Source organism: Camelus dromedarius, chromosome 21, assembly GCF_036321535.1.
Source record: "Camelus dromedarius isolate mCamDro1 chromosome 21, mCamDro1.pat, whole genome shotgun sequence".
Classification (NCBI taxonomy): Eukaryota; Metazoa; Chordata; class Mammalia; order Artiodactyla; family Camelidae; genus Camelus; species Camelus dromedarius.
In genome coordinates, this window is record NC_087456.1 from 26,562,021 (window position 1) to 26,580,896 (window position 18,876).

An 18,876-nucleotide genomic window follows, 5' to 3' on the forward strand; every position below is an offset into this window, starting at 1 on the left:
TCACCTATAATGAAAAGAATCTGAAAACAAATATATATATGTGCATGTATGACAAACATTATGCTGTACACCAGAAACTGACACACTATTGCAAACTGACTATACTTCAATAAAAATAAATGAATTAATTAAAAACTCATTCCTTTAACTGACCTGCAATGAATGAACTCATAGGAGGAATTTACTAATTTAGTGGAGGAAGTATCGAAAGCCAAAGAAATTGGTGGTATTTTCAAATTCACTACATCATAGTGAAAAAGCTTTAAAGTGAAAAAACATAACATCAGAGAAAAAAAAACGCTTGTCTGAGTCTCCAGAATGAAATTCTCCACAGGTTCCATTAAAATCAAGGCCTTGTTATCCCAGATATTTGGTTAGATGTATCATTTAGAGCAGCACTGTCCAATAGAAATACAATATGGGCCACAGATGTAATTTTAATTTTATAGTAGCCATATTAGAAATAGTAACAAAAAATAGGTGAAATTAATTGCATGACAATAAAATATTTAACCTAATATGTCTAAACTATTGTCAGTGTAACTATGTTATTAATATAAAAATATGAATGTGTTACTTTTTTTGGTACTACATCTTTGAAATCCAGGGTATTTTACACTTACAGCACATCTCAATTCAGAGAAGCCACATATCAAGTGCTCAATAGCCACCTGGCTGTTGTATCAAACAACACAAACTTAGAGAATGCGGAGCTTGCCTTCTTGGAGTAGTTTTTCTGCTATGTGGTGAACAGAGCAATTCTGGAATTCTATGGAGTTACACACACAATCAGTGGATCTATATGAACAGATGCAAAAGCAGCTGAATCAACTCCTTACAATAAAAAGTCCTTCTATCTTAATATAATGGACACTGATGGAATGCAAGTAGATTATAAGAATCCTAACAATCAATGAAGCTGATGTAAGACCTAAGAAATCAACAAGTCATGCACATAGTGGAGACTCAGAATAGACACACTCAGGGCCAGAGAGATATTGCCCATTCCTAGGGCAGGGATGCATGATTAAAGCAAAATCCACACTGTATCGAGAAGTGAGATCCAGCCAGCACGTATCAGTGTGGGCATACTGGTTATTAACACACTTTGGAAATGCTTTCATTATTTTAATGTCTGTTAATAAGTATCTACCAATCCAGGCACTACCTCAAACAGCCTTCCCAATCAAGCAGTTAAGAAGTCACCATATATCCCATCAGGAAACCTCGGAAACCATTCTGATTGTTTAGTATCTGTGAAGTATAGTTAGCAAATACTTTTTATTATTATTCATGCCTATAATACATACATAATTAGCTAGGCATATTAAACACACTTATTTATCTGGTAAATCTGTGGTTAATTTAGCCATATTGTTGTTTTTGATCTTTTCATCAAATTACTTCTTAAAATCTCAGAAAATATGCTCAGAACCAAAATAGCTAAATTTCATGACTCTAAACAGCCACACAAAAGTCTTAAGAAAACTAATCTCAACTGAGCCTGCCAAGCCATTTGCTGTTCAAAAGATATTACAGAGTTTATTTCTGTTTGGGTATTGCAATGTGGGGATGGTTTATTTTATTTCCATAATTCTATATCTTTACTATTTATCTTTGATTTAATTTTAAACAGTGAAGGATATACTCAAAATAACTCTTATAGTTTTACGTATATTCAAAATTGTGTTGAAATCATTCACCTTAATATTGTAACACAAAGAGAGAGATTTAGATTGTCTTGAGAGAGAGAGAGATTATAAAATAGCACAGAAAATAAATAACTTCTAGTATAGTGACGATTTCACCATTAAAAACATGAATTAAATACAGCTGGAGCACTTCTGCCACTTGTAAAAGTACTTCAGAGAATGGGGCTTTTTTGTCACAAAACGCGGCTTGATTTGTGAAGGCTGGAAGTTAACCAAACTATGATTTGCTCCATCCAAAGATCTTTGCCTGGAAACAATTCATAATGCAAAGAGATGAAGCCGCATACCACAGGGGAGAAACCACGCCGCAGGAAAAGAAATGCCGTTGATTTGCGACTTAGAACAGAAGCGTTAAATATAACAAACACTTCATTCTCTCCCAAACAGTTGATATTTTAGAACGTGTCATAGGGTAAACAACAGAGGCAACACTTTCCTCTAGCATGATTCAGGATGTGTCCTAGAGCAACAGACTCATGAATCTGGTCTGGTATGGTCCCACTGACATTATGATAGAAAAATTTCTATTTTGTGAGCCCCTTTTTGGAGATCATATAGGCTGTTTTCCTGTCTTCAAAATGATTAAGATTTCTTTTGTTGAGCATAACTTCAACTGGGGAGAAAATCTGGAAACTTCCCAAGTAGGCACAATATCTGCACTCCTTGAAAACACATCTGGTTTAACTGTTTGATGAAAAAATTTCCACATGCCACCTTGATCACTTTCTAAATGAGCATGAATTACTGCCAAAATGCTGCCCAAAAGTCCTGAATGGAGGCTTCCATACTCCTTTTCAGTAGTCAACTTGAGAGAATTTTTGTAAGGAAATGAGAGCAGGATATGAAATAGTGTCTTGAAGATAAGGAGTCAACTTTAAATAGAAGTTCCAAAATATCTGGGAGAAATGGGAAGCCATGGTTAAAGCAATCTGATAAGAAGGAATTCAATCAGATTGGATTGCTTAGATAATTTTACTATTATTCTTTAATGCACCACTGCTGTAGTATGCATGATGCTGAAAAGTCATGAATTCTTTTGAATAAGCTCTCATTCTGAAAAATAAGATTATTGGAAGATAATTATGCCAACTCTCTAATTCCGGATGAAGAACTTCAGCATGCTGAAGTGGAAAATGACAATTTGTTCATTTCTGCATAGGGAGAAATCTCTGAACATCCAGGAACATTACAAATCTCTGCTGAAGTTCCTTTCTGCTTCAGTGTCCCTAAAATGATACATGGATTCGTGACTTTCAGTTGTCACAGACTATATTGATAATGAAGACTCCAAAACACATAATCTCAATGGATTTAAAGACAAAGGAAATGAAATGACATGAATTCAATATAGAGATTCTCAGAAGACCTTTATATTCCCTTACCCTGACCTTTGTTCTCCGACAAAGCAAGTTATGAGCGTTCTGGTTCTACTTTACACTACATTCTAGAATTACTTTCAACATTTGTTGCCGTTAGAACAAAAAACTGAAATCAAATTGATGTCAAAGATAAGTGCACTGCCATATTAAAAGTCTGCCCTAACATTTCAACTTTTTAACTCAAGTAGAAACAGTAGTGTTTTCGTTGAAATTTACTTTTATACAATTTCATTTCTTTACCTGCAAAATTTGTTATTCATTTCCACATTTTAAAAAAAATAGATATTTAAGAGTAATATTTGTTAACAAAAACTTTTGTTTACTTGTTCTGTGAAGGAAATTGATTTTCAATAAAACAAAATGATAGCATGCAAATGTGTGCATTGTGTATTTGCCCTTTTTTCTACAGAGAAGGCCCATAGCTTCAATTCGATTCTCTGAAAGTTAGATATCAAAAAGAAGTATCAAATTATTAATTTAAACTCTTAAAATTATTTTTGAAGAAAGCAGCACTCTCCAGAATTAAACTGAAAACCTACTTTGCCACTCTGTATTTTATTTACTTAATATTTATTGAAATACAGTTGATGTGTAATACTATGTTAGTTTCAGGTGTACTACATAGTGATTTGACACTTGCATACATTATTAAATAATCACCACATTAAGCCTAATAATCATCTGTCCCATACAAAGTTATTACAGTATTATTGACCAGATTCCTTATGCTGAACATTACATCCCTGTAATGTATTATTGTATAACTTACTTATTGTATAACTGGAGGTTGTATCTTTGAATCACCTTCACCTATTTCACCCTGGATCAGTTCTATTTTTATTTTTTTTTTGAGGAATCTCCAATTTTGAGCAGTAAAGTGGCTGCCCCAATTTACAATCCCACCAACAGAGCATGAGGGTTCCCTTTTCTCCACATCCTTGCTAACAGTTGTTGTTATCCTTCTGAAGATAATCATCCTGCCATGTGTGAGGTGGTATCTCATTGTGATTTTAATTTGCATTTCCCTGATGATTTGTGATGTGGAGCATCTTTCCATGTACCTGTTGGCCATCTGTATGTCTTTGTTGCAAAAATGTCTATTCAGGTCCTCTGCCTACTTTTAAATCAGATTGTCTCACTTTTTGATGTTGAGTTGTATGAGTTCTTGGTAAATTTTGGATATTAACCCCTTATTGGATATATTGTGCAAATATCTTCTCCCATTCAGTAGGCTGCCTTTTTGCTTCCTTCACTAAGCAAGAGGTTTTTTAGTTTCACATAATCCCACTTGTTTATTTTTGCTTTTGTTTCCCTTGCCTGAGGAAACAGATCTAAAAAAACCTGCTAAAGACTGTACAAAGAGCATACAATACATTAAAAGGATCATACACCAGGCTCAAGTAGGATTTACCCTAAGGATACAAGGATGGTTCAATATATGCAAATTAGCCAACGTGGTACACCACATTAACAAATTGGAGAATAAAAATCATATGATCATCACAATAGAAGCATCTCAATAGAAGCACTTTTATTCAAAATAGTACTCAAAATCCTAGCCACAGCAATCAGATAAGAAAAATAAATAAAAGGCATCTAAATTGGAAAGGAAGAAGTAAAACTTTCACTGTTATCAGATGACATGATATTATACATAGAAAATCCTAAAAATGCTACCAAAACACTATTAGAACTAATAAACAAATTCAGTAAGTTTGCAGGACACAAAATTAATAAACAGAAACCTGTTGCATTTCCATACACTTTGTTATTTGTTATTACAAACTATCAGAGAAATTAAAAAAAAAATCCAATTTACAATTGCATCAAAAAATACAATACTGAGAATAAATCTAATCAAAGAGGTAAGAGACCTGTACTCTGAAAACTATAAGACATTGATGAAAGAATTGAAGACAACACAAATGGAAATATATACCATGTTCATGGATTGGAAGAATTAATACTGTTCAAATGGCCATACTACCTAAGGCAATCCACAGATCCAACGCAATCTCTATCAAAATATCAAAGGCATTTTTTCCCAGAACTAGAACAAATAATTCTAAAATTTGTGTGAAAACACAAGAGACCCTGAATAGCCAAAGCAATCTTGAGAAACAAGGCTGGAGGTATCATGCTCCCTAATTTAAAGCTACACTACAAAGCTACAGTAATCAAAACAGTATGTTATTGGCACAAAAGCAGACACATAGATAAATGGAACAGAATAGAGAGCCCAGAAATAAACCCATAAACTCCTGCTCATATGATTAACTAATCTATAACAAGGAAGGCAAAAATTGCAAAGGGGAAAAGACAGCCTCCTCCATAATGATGATGGCAAAACTGGACAGCTACATGTAAAAGAATTGAACTGGACTGCTGGCTCACATCACATACAAAAATAAACTCTAAATGGCTTAAAGACTTAAATGTAAGATGGCAATTATAAAACGCCACTCTATATTTTAAATCAAACGTCCCACATAAAATAAATATGAGAAATGAGATAGGCAAAATGATTTCCTACGAAGGAAAATAAAACCATGTGGTTAAGTAGAAAAAAGTTAGTGACTTGACCTATTTTAGTGATCTGGTGAGTATAGGTGGACAGGTCTTGAGCACAAATGTCCCAGCCCACAATCAGGTAACAGGCACTTGTAATGGACTCTTTGCCTTGCATCACTCTTGTTAACTATACTTCCATGGAAAGACTCATCATAAATAGAACAACACTTCTATATGTAATTGCAATATAAAAGAGTTACTTCTTCAGTTATTTCTCCTTTCCACCCCATCTAATGATGCCTTTCCTGAATGTGAGTGTGTGCTCCTAGTTTGCAGAAAAGGACTAGTGAGCTCAACAGGGCAAAGACAAACCTTGAGTATATGCAGCAGACATAATCCAGTTAATGTGTTCTTAAGATAGCTATCCTTCTGACTACATCATTAAAAATAATTTAATTGACTACATAAAATAAAAAGAAGTATACTGTCATCACCTATGATGTCACAATATATTAATAGTAATGAAAATATTTATTTCCCCCAAATTAAAAAATATATATTGGAAAGAGAGGAAATATTTGAAAAGAAGTGTATTTCTTTGCTTTGGAGTAACAGACTTTATTGAGGCTATATTTTAAGCTATATTTTACCCTATAGTAGAATGAAGCTTTCTTGAAAATGCACTTTTTTTTATAAACAAAAGAAATTTATTTCTTACAATTCTGGATGCTGAAAATCTAAGATTGGAGTGCCAGCATGGTTGTGTGAGGGCACTCTTCCAGGTCAAGACTTCTTGCTATATCCTCACATGGTAGAAGGGACTGGGGTTCCCTGAATCTTTTTTATAAGGGCACTAATCCCATTCATGAGGGCTCCACCCTCATGACCTAATTACCTCCCAAGTTTCCCACCTCCTAATACCATCATATTGGGCATTAAGATTTAAACATATGAATTTGGGGGGGGGCACAAACATTGAGATCATAGCAGAAAGAGTTCTGAGTCAGGTCAGAAGTAGGTGTATTTAGGAAAATGCACTTTATTTTTTTGTTACCATGTTAGCAAAAGTCAATCCTTAAATTTACCATTATTTTAATGCTATTAAGTCATAACTTTATATTGACACAGTAGCTACATTCTGAGATGATTTTCTTAATAGAATGCCAATACTTAACATTTGATACTTGAAAATCTCTCAATCTGAGAAATTCATGCAACTTCAGATCCTTTTTTATTGTTAGCAATTTTATCTATTATAGATCAGTAATATGAATGTTAGAAAGGTGAAGCATGGGAAATTTTTATCAGTAATGTTTTGGGGTAAAAAGAAAAAGCATGTGTGTTAGTTACCAATGTGTTTATCTTTTTTCTGGAATATTTTTAGCATTTTACTGTACTTTGAAATTTAAGTAACATTAGCCATGATATGGAAACTTACTCTCAAAACTAAGTATAACAAAATTTTACATATGGTACTTTTTACTTCCTTAATTATGCTACCAGAACTAGAAAGGATATTGCAGTAACTTGCAGATTAGATTGCTTCCACTATTTGGATATTATTTATGTATATTAAATATCAAAACATAAGTGACAGATACTTCTGAATTCAATTAGCAAAACAATATGCAATGTCTCAAAAATCATATTCAAACAAGTATAGTTTCAATTTAAATAGTTTGTATTATTTCTCATAAAAATACAAGTTTGAAAAAAATACTTTAACCTTTTAATGGCTTATAGACTTTAGCAATATAAATGAGTTTCCATGAAATATGTTGACAAAAATGGAAATCATTTTCTTAAAATAGCACACACGACATAAAGTGAAGGAAAAATGTAAACGGTTAATGCTATTTGTTCTTCATTATTGCTATAATAAATGTCATACTGATATATGGCAGTAAGTTGGTGAGCTACAAAGAAATTTGGACAGACACGCTTTCAGCCCAGTCTTCTAATGACAAATAATTAGATTCATAACCAAAAACATATTCAGAAATAATATATAATAAGAATAATAAAGCACTGAATACATACACAGAAATTTATTTACCATAAGAAAATTAATCTTGGGCTAGGATATAACTGTTATATCACAATTTAATTTTTTTTTAAATACTAAACTTGCCAGTCATATATAACTTCACTTGGGAGATGGATATAGTTTGGAAAAGCTTTCCCAAGGAGGAGAGGGAGAAAACTAGTGTGTCTCCCTGGTATCTGGCATATAAGTGACTGCGTGGCTGGAAGGAATTTAGAAGAGACCGAGTGCCAGAGAGTAGTCAAAAGAGTTTTGCATTGGACATAAAAAGTGGGAGCTCTCTTTGGATAAGCAAATAAAACAACTGAAAGAGTAACACAGCAACATTTTTTTCTCTAATGCTGCTTACAGGCGAGTTACATGATTAAAAGAAGAAGATAGGGAAAGCAAGACATTTATAATACAACAGACAAATGACAATGCATTGCTAGTTAGACAGCACAATAAGTACCATCTAATTTTCTCTTTAAAATCCATTTATTCTTCATAGCTCGAGATCATCATCAAGGGACCACATTTTCCAACGGAGGAATTACAGAGGAGGAAAATTAGGTTTTATTAAATATTCCAATTGTTGTGGGCAAACTCTTTGCAAATTGCTCTTGGAATCGATTTAATAAGAAAGTAAGGTCAAGATTTGTATCCTTACAATCACAACGTGAAGTAATTTTACTACTTTTGTACCTTTAGAGTATTTAATTGCTCTCCTTGAAGTCAGCTGCTGCCCAGATTATCAAGTTATCACTTTTTAGTCCTCTACTATTTCATAGTTGTTAAACTTTTTAACATGCTGGCAGATTTAAATTTTTCCCTAATAGTTCATAACCTTATAATAGCCACCTGAAAAGTAACTTGTAAATTAACCCAGAGTTAATAACGCAGTTATCAATCTGGCACTTACGTAACAGAAATCACAAATTGTAGCATTCTCAAAATCAGTCTGGTAGGATGGCTTCCAGCACTTTTTTAAGGTGAATATGAATGCTTAGTTAAATAAGACCACGAAGGAAGCTTTTAAAATAAAACATACTAAATTTAGGATAATTAGGAAAATATGCAGTTAAGTATGTTAAAATAAGTTAAATCCAAAATAACTATTTTCACAACAGAACAGTCTATTCAGATGAATATTCAAACAGGAAATCCAGTCCGTGAAACCCATGAATAGAGTCCTGAACACTCTGTGGTGCACAGTATGTAAAGTGATATGAAGTGATTAAGGGAAACACAATTAAGGGAAGTATTTGAATTGCCCTTTATTTTTATGGTATGTGTTGCTAGTGGCTCCCTTTGCCTTTTTGTGAGACTTTAAAAAAATTAAGCAATAACTTGGAAATTTACCAAAAATAATCTTCAAAGTTCTATTTTTATATTCTGATATAAAATCAGCTGGAAGATACAAAAGGATATGAAATGTTATCTATAAATTAAAATTTGACTTGACAGTAAGCTTTCATCTATTTGCCTTAGCAGTAACACAAGGCAGGAGGGTGTAGCTCAGTGGCAGAGTACATGCCTAGCATGCATGAGGTCCCAGGTTCAATCCCCAGTACTTCCATTTTAAAAAGGTAAATAAATAAGCTCAATTATTTAAAAAAAGTTAAAATAAAAAAATAAGAAAGAAGGAACAAGTTAGATATTTACTATATTTAAATTTCAATATTTAGTTTTTATAAAATTAAAACAAGAACTATATAGTAAGGGAAGTAAATTTAAATTAATAAAAAGCAAATTAATATTTTAATCATCCAGGGCTCACTCAATTTATTAATGTGATTTTATTATTACTTTCTAAATATAAGCTTAACTCAGAGATATTGCAGGTTGGGTTCCAGACCACCACAATAAAGTGGGTATCGCAATTAAACAAGTCACACACGTTTTTTTGTTTCCTAGTGCATATAAAAGTGATGTTTACACTATACGATAGCCTATTAAGTGTGTAATAGCTTTATGTCTAAAAACGCAATGTACATAGGAACGATTTCTCAATAGCATGCTTGATAGCATTTTACCCACAGTAGACCTTTCAAAATTGGAGTAAATCCTTTCAAACCCTGCCACTGCTTTATCAGCTAACTCTGTCATGTTCTACATCCTTTATCATGTCAACAATCTACACAACATCTTCACCAGGAGTAGCTCCCATCTCTAGAAACTAGGTTCTTTGCTCATCCATTGAAGCAACTCCTTATTCCTTTTAAATTTTATCATGAGATTGCAGCAATTCAGTCACTCTTTCAGGATCCACGTCTAACTACAGTCTCTCGCTATCTGAAGTGACTTCTTCCATTGAAGTCTTGAACCCCTCAAGGTCATCCACAAGGGCTGGAATCAACTTCTTCCAAACTCCTGTTAACGTTGATATTTTAACCTCTTCCCATGAACCACAAATGCTCTTAATGGCTCCTAGAATGACGAATTCTTTCCATAAAGTTTTCAATTTACGTTGCTAAGATCCCTCTATGGCAGCTATAGCCTCACATAACGTATTCTTAAAAACTAAGACTTGAAAGTCGAAATTACTCCTCAATTCATGGGATGCAGAATGGATGCTGTGTTAGCAGGCCTGAAAACAACATGAATCTCATACATCTTCATCAGAGCTCTCGGGCGGTCAGGTGCATTGTCAACGAGCAATCAGATTTTGAAAGGAATTTTTTTCTGAGCTGTAGGTCTCAACAGAGGACTTACACTATTCAGTAAACCATGCTGTAAAGAGAAGTGCTGTCATCCAGGTTTTGCTGCTCCATTCAGAGAGCACTGGCAGAGTAGACAGCTCTAGGATTTTCAGAATGGTAAATGAGCATTGGCTTCAACCTCAGGTCACAAGCTGCATTAGCCCCTGACAAGAGAGTCAGCCTGTCCTTTGACAATCTGAAGCCAGGCACTGACTTCTCCTCTTGAGCTATGAAAATACAAGATGGCATTTTCTTCCAATATAAGGAATATCTCATCCACACTGAAAATCTGTTGCTTAGTGTAATCATCTTTATTATCTTAGCTAGATCTGAATAAGTTGTTGCAGATTCTCCATCAGCATCTGCTGATCATCCTGAACTTTTATGTTATGGAACAGATAGAATCACTGAGTGCCACAGGAATGGTCTCTCTCTAAGCCAGGTGGAGAGTTCACTGTATTATTATTTTCATAAATAATATTCTGGTATTCTGTATCACCTTGACACATAATCGAGATACATTTTTAAATGTACAAATTATTATGTGTAAAATAAGCTACAAAGATAGATTGTACAACCCAGAGAATATAGCACATATTCTATAATAACTATAAATGGAGTATAACCTTTAAAAATTGTGAATCACTATATTGTACACCTGTAACTTATATAATATTGTACATCAACTATACTTCAATAAAAAAAGCCTTAAAAGCAGAAAAATGTATTTAACAGAAAAATGTATATACAATATACAAAAGTTTGGTTCATGAAGGAATAGTTAATATAAAACAATAAAGATTTTGCAAAAAATCCCAAAGCAAATAAAATAGTAACTAAATGAAGTGAATAATAAAAATAATAGAATTGTTAAAAATGAAAAATGATAAACAGTATTAAGAAAACTCAGCAGTTATTTGGAAAAATGTAAAATTTTTTAAAACTTATTTACTTACTCAAAAATTAAAAAAAAATTTTTGGGGGGGGTAATTAGTTTTTTAAATGTATTTGTCTATTATTTATACAGAGGTACTGGGGATTGAACATAGGACCTTGTGCATGCTAAGCATGTGCTCTACCACTGAGCTATACCCTCCCCTCTTTGGAAAATGTAAAATTAAATCATCATTATATAAGAACAAATTTCAAGAGAAATTTACACTGCAATAACGTAGTAAAAGAAACAAATAATTATTTCAATATTAAAAGGACTTTATAAGCATATCTTAGGCAAGAACCATTCCCCTTTAAAATAATCCCACAATACACATACAGAGAGACAGACTTCAAGAGGAATTCTTCATAAAGTTCAGGAATCACATTGGGACTAAAAACTTTCAGAAAGAAAATTTTATAGGCAAGCTATAAAACCTCTGTGTCAAACGCAGATTTTGTCCTACACCACAGTGTACAGCTGCACATCTAGGGCAAGCAACTTACCTGGGGTGATGTAAATTTTACAGACCTCAGAAGGAAATGTTTGCCATAGTCTCTCTAGAGCTGTACAGTTATTAATAATCTGATGGGGAGACCTCTCAACCTCAGACTTTCTTGTAGTTACTAAAGGCTTTTTAAAAATAGCTTACCATGCTTCTTCTAAAACTGTGTTCCATAGTGGGTGGGGGGTATTGCTCAGTGGTAGAGCACGTGCTTGGTGTGCACAAGGTCTGAAAATCTTGGCTACATCACTGCACACATTATTTTCATTCACAAGTTAAAATTCAAATCAGAAACTCTTCTGAACCCATTTTAAAAACTCTAATTGAAAATTACTACACAATGTAACAAACCTATTCAAAATGAAATTGATTGAAGAGCAAAGTCAGTGTAAATTTATATATCTTAACATTACACATCTAAACTATTCTGTAGGTTAAACATTATTTTTAATAAATAATGTAACTCAATATTTGGCTCTGTCAAATTAAATGCATAATAGAGTATATACATAAATATACGCACAACAAATGATCCTATAACTTATAATAAAAAATCATATAAGCTTATACTTTTCCTGAAGGCTACTGACCTCAGGTGGACTGATACAAAGGGAATCAGACGAAGGAAACTGAAGAAATTCAGTCCCAGATGATATCGTGCGAGAGACAGAAAAAGCACTTAAACTGAATAATTGATTATTGAAGGCCATCCTCCTAAGCAAAATATTTTCCCTCAATTACAGCTAATTATTTAATTGTTTACATTCACTAATGAAATGAAACAACACAAAACAAACAACTGTAAGGGGCTGTTTTCAGCCAGCACATCATCATCCATCAGCATGTGCAGAAAGATTCTTAAAATTATATGAAGCTGGTCTGTTGAAATAGAAAGGCGTATTTTATCCCAATCAATGCATAAAGTAAAATTATCCATAACTGAGGCATGTTCCTCTGCTGTACAGTTCAGCTGGGATGATCCGCACACACTGCACTTGCACATCAATTATCATAATCATAATCACAGTCGTTAAGCTGAATGTTCATTATTATCAGGATGCTGGTGACAGCAGATTCAATCACCGGGTGCAGTGGGCAAGCAGTCACAGTCCCACCCAAGTTTCTGCAGACAGCGATGTGCCACATTAAATCCATGATGTGTTCCACATCCCACTCCATTCCAAAAGCCGCAGACGGTAAAGGTCAACTTTATGTTCTGTGCAATATGCTTAGGTTCTCTAAATTAATTCTTTGGACTACTAGATATTTTTATGCTTTGTAGCTTATAAAATCCTGTTTGGGACCAAAATGCACATGAAAATAACAAAAAAGGGCTGTCAACTGTTGTAATTCACCTATAATAAGGCATAGGAGGGAAGGCTTTATCAACACGAACCATCTTAAAAGTCTCCTCTTGAATTTTGCAAATAAGGAAAATCATGAAATGGTTCCATTAAAACCAGTTGTCTAAAATGCATATGATACTCATTTTAATGCAGATAAAGGCCTTAAAGTATCATTTCTGCTTCAGTAAATACGAACGTATGTGAATGTTTTGACAATCAAAAGAATGTTTTTAGCATACCGAATTTTTTATTGTCCAACTCTTTCAGACCTAGCCAGATAGATTAAATTAGTAGTGACTGATAGATTCTCCTTATTTAATTTCATTTCTGTTTTAAATATTGAGATCAGCACAGCAAAGAATTTATACATACAAAGTATTTCCCTGAACTTAAAAAAAGTTTGACCATTTAAGACACAGACCTAGACTCCAACAATTTAATTTGGGGCATTTTACAAATAGATAAGAAATATAAGAGTAAGTTACATGAGATGTATGTTATTTTAGGATTGACTTCCATCCTTTCAAAAATGATACATGTTATTTTTCATTATTGATTTTCAGACTTTCAGAAAACATTATTTGCTCTCAATCTGCTGACTTTGTGATGTCTTTGTATAGTGTTCTTTGTATTAACGGCATTAAAAATAAAACAAAATAATAAATAATGTTTCAGTATTGATTTAAAGTGAATGTGATTAGAGAAAGGAAACATTTGATTTTGTCTCAACTGATACCCTTTATCACAACTGTGTAACAAATCATTTCAAAATTATAACCTCCATGCTTAAAGATGACAGAAGAGAAAGACAATTCTCCATGTAGACAATCTTAAAACATGATGGAAAGAGTGGATAACAGGAATCAAATATATTTAATTGAGCTCTTTCTTAGCTGACATCAATCTACTGCATTCAACTAACTCTTATATGCATTTAAATATTTGTAAATAGTCCATCTTCTGAATAGAAGAAGCATAAGACTATGCTAGTCTTTTCCATCTTCCACATTTTGAACTCAACAAATCCCTAAAACTGTCTTTAATCTCCTAATAATGAATAAGCTGTGGTCTCAGATCTCCAAGATCAAGAAACAAAGTTTTATAAAAAATAAAGAAAAATAAGCCTGCTTTTAGCAATTTATTGGGAACAAGTCTTACCCAAATAATTTAACAGCAAATCAAAGTATAAAATACTTTCGTGTAAATGACAGAATGACTACCCCTGTATTGTGCAGAATATATCAGCTATATAGAAGAATAATTTGTTTATTTAATTGGTTATTTGAAGAGATCAGAAGGAAGGGGGAAGAAGGAACTAAGGAAGGGGGAAATGTAAATTTGTATTTAGTATTTTTTCACCTGGTTTTGTGTAAGTGGACTAACGATTTATTAAGAATTAAAGAATCCCTACACTTTTCTCCCTCAGTTTTTCAGGGTCTACAAGAACAATTATTTGTCATTAACTTTTCAAGTATGTGTACTTCCTAAAAGTATACAGAGGCACAAAATAATTCCTCCAAAACAATAAAATATATTATTCTTATTTTTTAGTGAGTATCCAAGAGTCTCTATTAGTTGCTTATTCTAGTTAGATAAACACATAGTCTTGGAACATGTCAGAATGTATGAATAAACCTGTTGCATAAAATCAAAAAGTACCATATTATTATAGAAAAGGAACATCTGCAAAGGGATCTTTCTTACTCTGAAGTAGCTTAATGTCCTAAGATAAGTCATTCATAGTTTAAAGAATTGAGTGCTTCCTTGAATTAAATAGAATGGGGCAAGCATAAAAACAAACAAAAATTATGTCAAATAGAAAATGAGATGTAGATCATATTATGTACATTCAAAATATGAAATTAAATGATTCAAAAATCATACTTAACCTGTATTCTGAATGGTTGCACATGAGGTAAAAACAAATGCCTAGAATAGTTCTACTGTGGATTTTTGTAAAATAACATCGTCATCAACTTTTAGAGTTGTCAATCAGTAAAGCAGATTGAACTACTTATTGTATATATTCTTTATGCCATGGAATTACCATTGAGTGCTTTAAAAGACCATTTAAACAAAAATGACTTAGTAGCTGCAAAAGATAAAGGCACTTTCTGAAGAATCCAAGTTACTCCTCAGCATGAGTTCCCTATGGTAAGCCCATATTTACAATATCCTTAAGAAAAGAATTTTCCTTAGAATTTGGTAAAGAAAGATTTCATTCTTCTTAAAGACTGAACAAGTTTCTCCCTCTGGCGTAATGAGGATGCCTCTGAACTTGTTGTCTCTTCATCTCTGCCACCTGCAAGCTGCAGTTCCTGTCACTCACCACCAGTCACGCTCCCCCCCACCCCCCCGGTATTTTGTAAGCATAGATGCTCTTCTCATCTAAGACCATCTCTCCTTATTTACATTTTTAGACCACATGACCTTTTGGTAAGGTGCCTTAAATCTTTTTGGAAGACGACTGTGTCAATGAATACTGACAAATGATTACTAGATCAATAGGTCTGGGCAGTATATGGAACTCGGTGGCCCTACCCCCTTTCCAGAAAATCACTTTCCCCTTCATTTTATCTACGTGGTGTTGCTGTTTATTGAGTTATAGTTTCTAACTGCTTGACAATAGGTTAAACACATAGTTAGTACCTTCCTTTTCACCTCCTATAGCCTAAGACACACTGGCATTTTCCCAATTTAGACCCTTTTATCTAAGTACTAAGAAATACTATTCTGGAATCAGAAAATAAATATCTATTTGCTTTCTTCTTTTCTATATCATATAAATAGATAGGCTATTACTTATATCTCTATCTACTTCTTTCTTTTCTTTTTTCCTCCCTTCCTCCCTTCCTTCCTTTCCTCCCTCCCTCCCTTTCTTCCTATATCTACCTGTCTACATACACACTTAGATTGAGAGAAAGCAGGCCAACACTGATCTCTGTGCCTGAGAGTTAGCTTAACTCTATTCTGTGACCACAGATTCATGCTCTGACCGTAATTGGCTTTGCCAAAGCTAATGATCCATGCCATTGATCATAGGGTAGCTGAGCCATGAAACACAAGAATAGAACACTAAAAAAAACCCCACAACACCACCCAAAAAATCCCCTAAATCTCCTACTGATATAAGCATCACCATCTTCACATAAAATTGTTATAAATAATTTTGTACCCATGAAGGTGTTAGTTCTAATATTTGCTGTAATCACTGCATATTTTTAGCCTTTTAAAAGAAACATCATTTTGTTTTTAATGTTGCATCAACTCACCTTGTCACAGATCCATCTTTTAGGATTTTCATCTCGGAAATGCTGCCTTCCATAAGAATCAGAACCATACTTGCTTGATAAATGCAGTGTTGGGATGTACTTTTTATTTTTATGGTAGGAAGAAAACGGCAAAAACCTGAAAGAACATTTCATTGATATTCTTAATTTGATTTCTAGAGACGTTTTATTAAAAAAGAATTTAGAGAAGCAGTAAATGATAGTGAAAATAATACATGGCTTCACATAAGAATACCAGGTTTTCACTTTAATCTCTGCCACTGACTACCTCTGCTATTAACTTTGATGAATCTTCTACTGCAAGTGGAGATAGTAAAACTTCACAGTATTTTTTGAGTCTCAAACATTTTCTAAATAAATATAGAAAATGTTCAATAATAAGTTTATTAATTGATGATGCCACGTAATTCAAAACTCATCACATAAGTGAAAATGTCATTAATTTTAAAATAGTATCCCCAGATGAAAATGACGGCTAGCACAGGCAACTCTCATTGAAACGGACTTTCTTCAAATCTTAATGCACCCAAATAATGAAGACATTTTTGGTACAGGTTATGGATAATGAGGCTTTTGGGTCAGTTAGAGCTATATTCACATCTTAGCTTTGTCTTTGCTACCTGTGTTCCCTCATGCTATTACTTGACCTCTGTGAGATTTTACAACCATATAGGGAAGTTGTAAGGAACGAACAACTTAATATATACAAAGTTTAACATAGAGGCTGAAAACAGTAGTGTTCAATAAATAATGAGGATGCTAAAGCAGAGCAGCTTATTGTCGAAGCTCTTATCATCACCATCATCACCCTCTTCACCCTCATCACCATCACCACCATCACCACCACCACCACCATCATCATCATCATCATCATCATCATCATCATCATCATCATCACCACCATCATTACATTTAAGGCATTATAATCAACATAAAACTGAGAATTTAAAAACCCATACAAACTCACAGGACATTTACTATTGTGATGTATTTTAATGTAACCTGGTGAATTGTTTAATCCCTCACCAAAACCTGAAATAAGAGTAAGGAGCTAAAAAAAAGTTATAAACTCACAAGAAAGAGGACAAAAGAAAAGAGTCAAGATGAAAATGCTATCACATTTTTGGCAGATAGAAAGTAGACAGAAAATTAAAAAAAAGAAATCTAAGTTCTGGAAGAGGGAGATGCCAAGAAGTAAGACCATTTGTCCTGCAAAATCCTGGAGAAGCTCAGAATGGAAGCTACAGTTACTGCAGTGGGAGAGAGTGAAGAATAAAGCTGAAAACAGATGAAAAGTCTATGCAAAGAATAATTAAATCCCCAGGTTCCTCTCACAGTTCATGTATCCATTAAAAGAGTGTATTCTCAGAAAACTATTCCAGAGAGTTCTGGTCTCAGGGAAAGCAGATACTATGGAAGGCTGAAGTAAGGTACCAAATGGAATATACAAATTTTAATTCAAAGACTACTCACTGAATTCTACCCTAGCTCATCTCTAAGTGAACTGGCAGCTGGACTCATAGATTTCAGAAGACTAACTGTATTTCTCACAAGATACAGAGAGCTCCCAGAGAAAGAACTTCAAACACCAGTACTTGGAGATTTCTTAACGAAAAGGTCATATCAACAGTGTAACAAAGTCTATCAGTCAAAAAACCACTCTCACACACAGATACACTTTTTAATACAATTTTTAGAGTCTCCTTTTGAACATGAATTTAAGAATGAATTATCAACTGGGGGAACTACCAACATGAAAGAAAAACACATGTGTAAACATAAAAGATAACCAAGAGGAAATACATAATGTAGGAGACAGGAGTAATCGTCAGAAAAATTTAATTACTATAATCAAGGGAGACATAGTATCAATGAAATTAGAGCTAGATCCTGTTTTTAAATACAAGAAACAGAGGAAAGAAAGCAAGCTCTGGGAAACAAGCATATACAGCTCAATTAAATATTCTGCTAAGAAAAATATTTTGAGATTCAGACTGAAAAAATAAAGTTGAGGTTCAACAAATTTATTGAGCACAAATTTATTAGCACATGCTGATATTTTCACATATACTATCTCATTTAATTAACACAAGGAAGGATTTTTTTCAATCTCAATTCAATTGAAAATTTTTGGCCATTATATTCATAAATTTATTTAAAAAATAATATGCTTAAGACAAGTGGTGTTATTTCATCAGTTTTCACACTTCTCTATAATTTCTTTTTAATGTTTATTAATAAGCTCTTTTCAAATATCTTTCCTAAGAAAATATTCTCTAATCCTATTTGAGATAAAAAATAAACAGAACACAAAGCTTTGAATTATACAAAACTACACAAGCATGTATTATATATGCTCTTGGGAAAAGAGCTCTCATATAAGACAGATTATGGTCCTTCCAGTGCTAATTTGCACACGGGATGGACATCACACACACACAAAATTAATGTGGCCCCAGCGTCCCTGAGTACAC

General features: G+C 33.4%; 1 protein-coding gene across 1 annotated transcript in view; it reads right to left on the reverse strand.

Annotated features, from left to right (window-relative positions):
- SPATA17 (spermatogenesis associated 17) overlaps positions 1-18,876 on the reverse strand; it is a 137,540-nt gene that overhangs the window by 21,019 nt on the left and 97,645 nt on the right. The window contains exon 9 of the mRNA XM_010993050.3: positions 16,385-16,520. Coding sequence (XP_010991352.1) covers positions 16,385-16,520 — 136 coding nt within the window. The remainder of the gene's footprint in view (positions 1-16,384; positions 16,521-18,876) is intronic.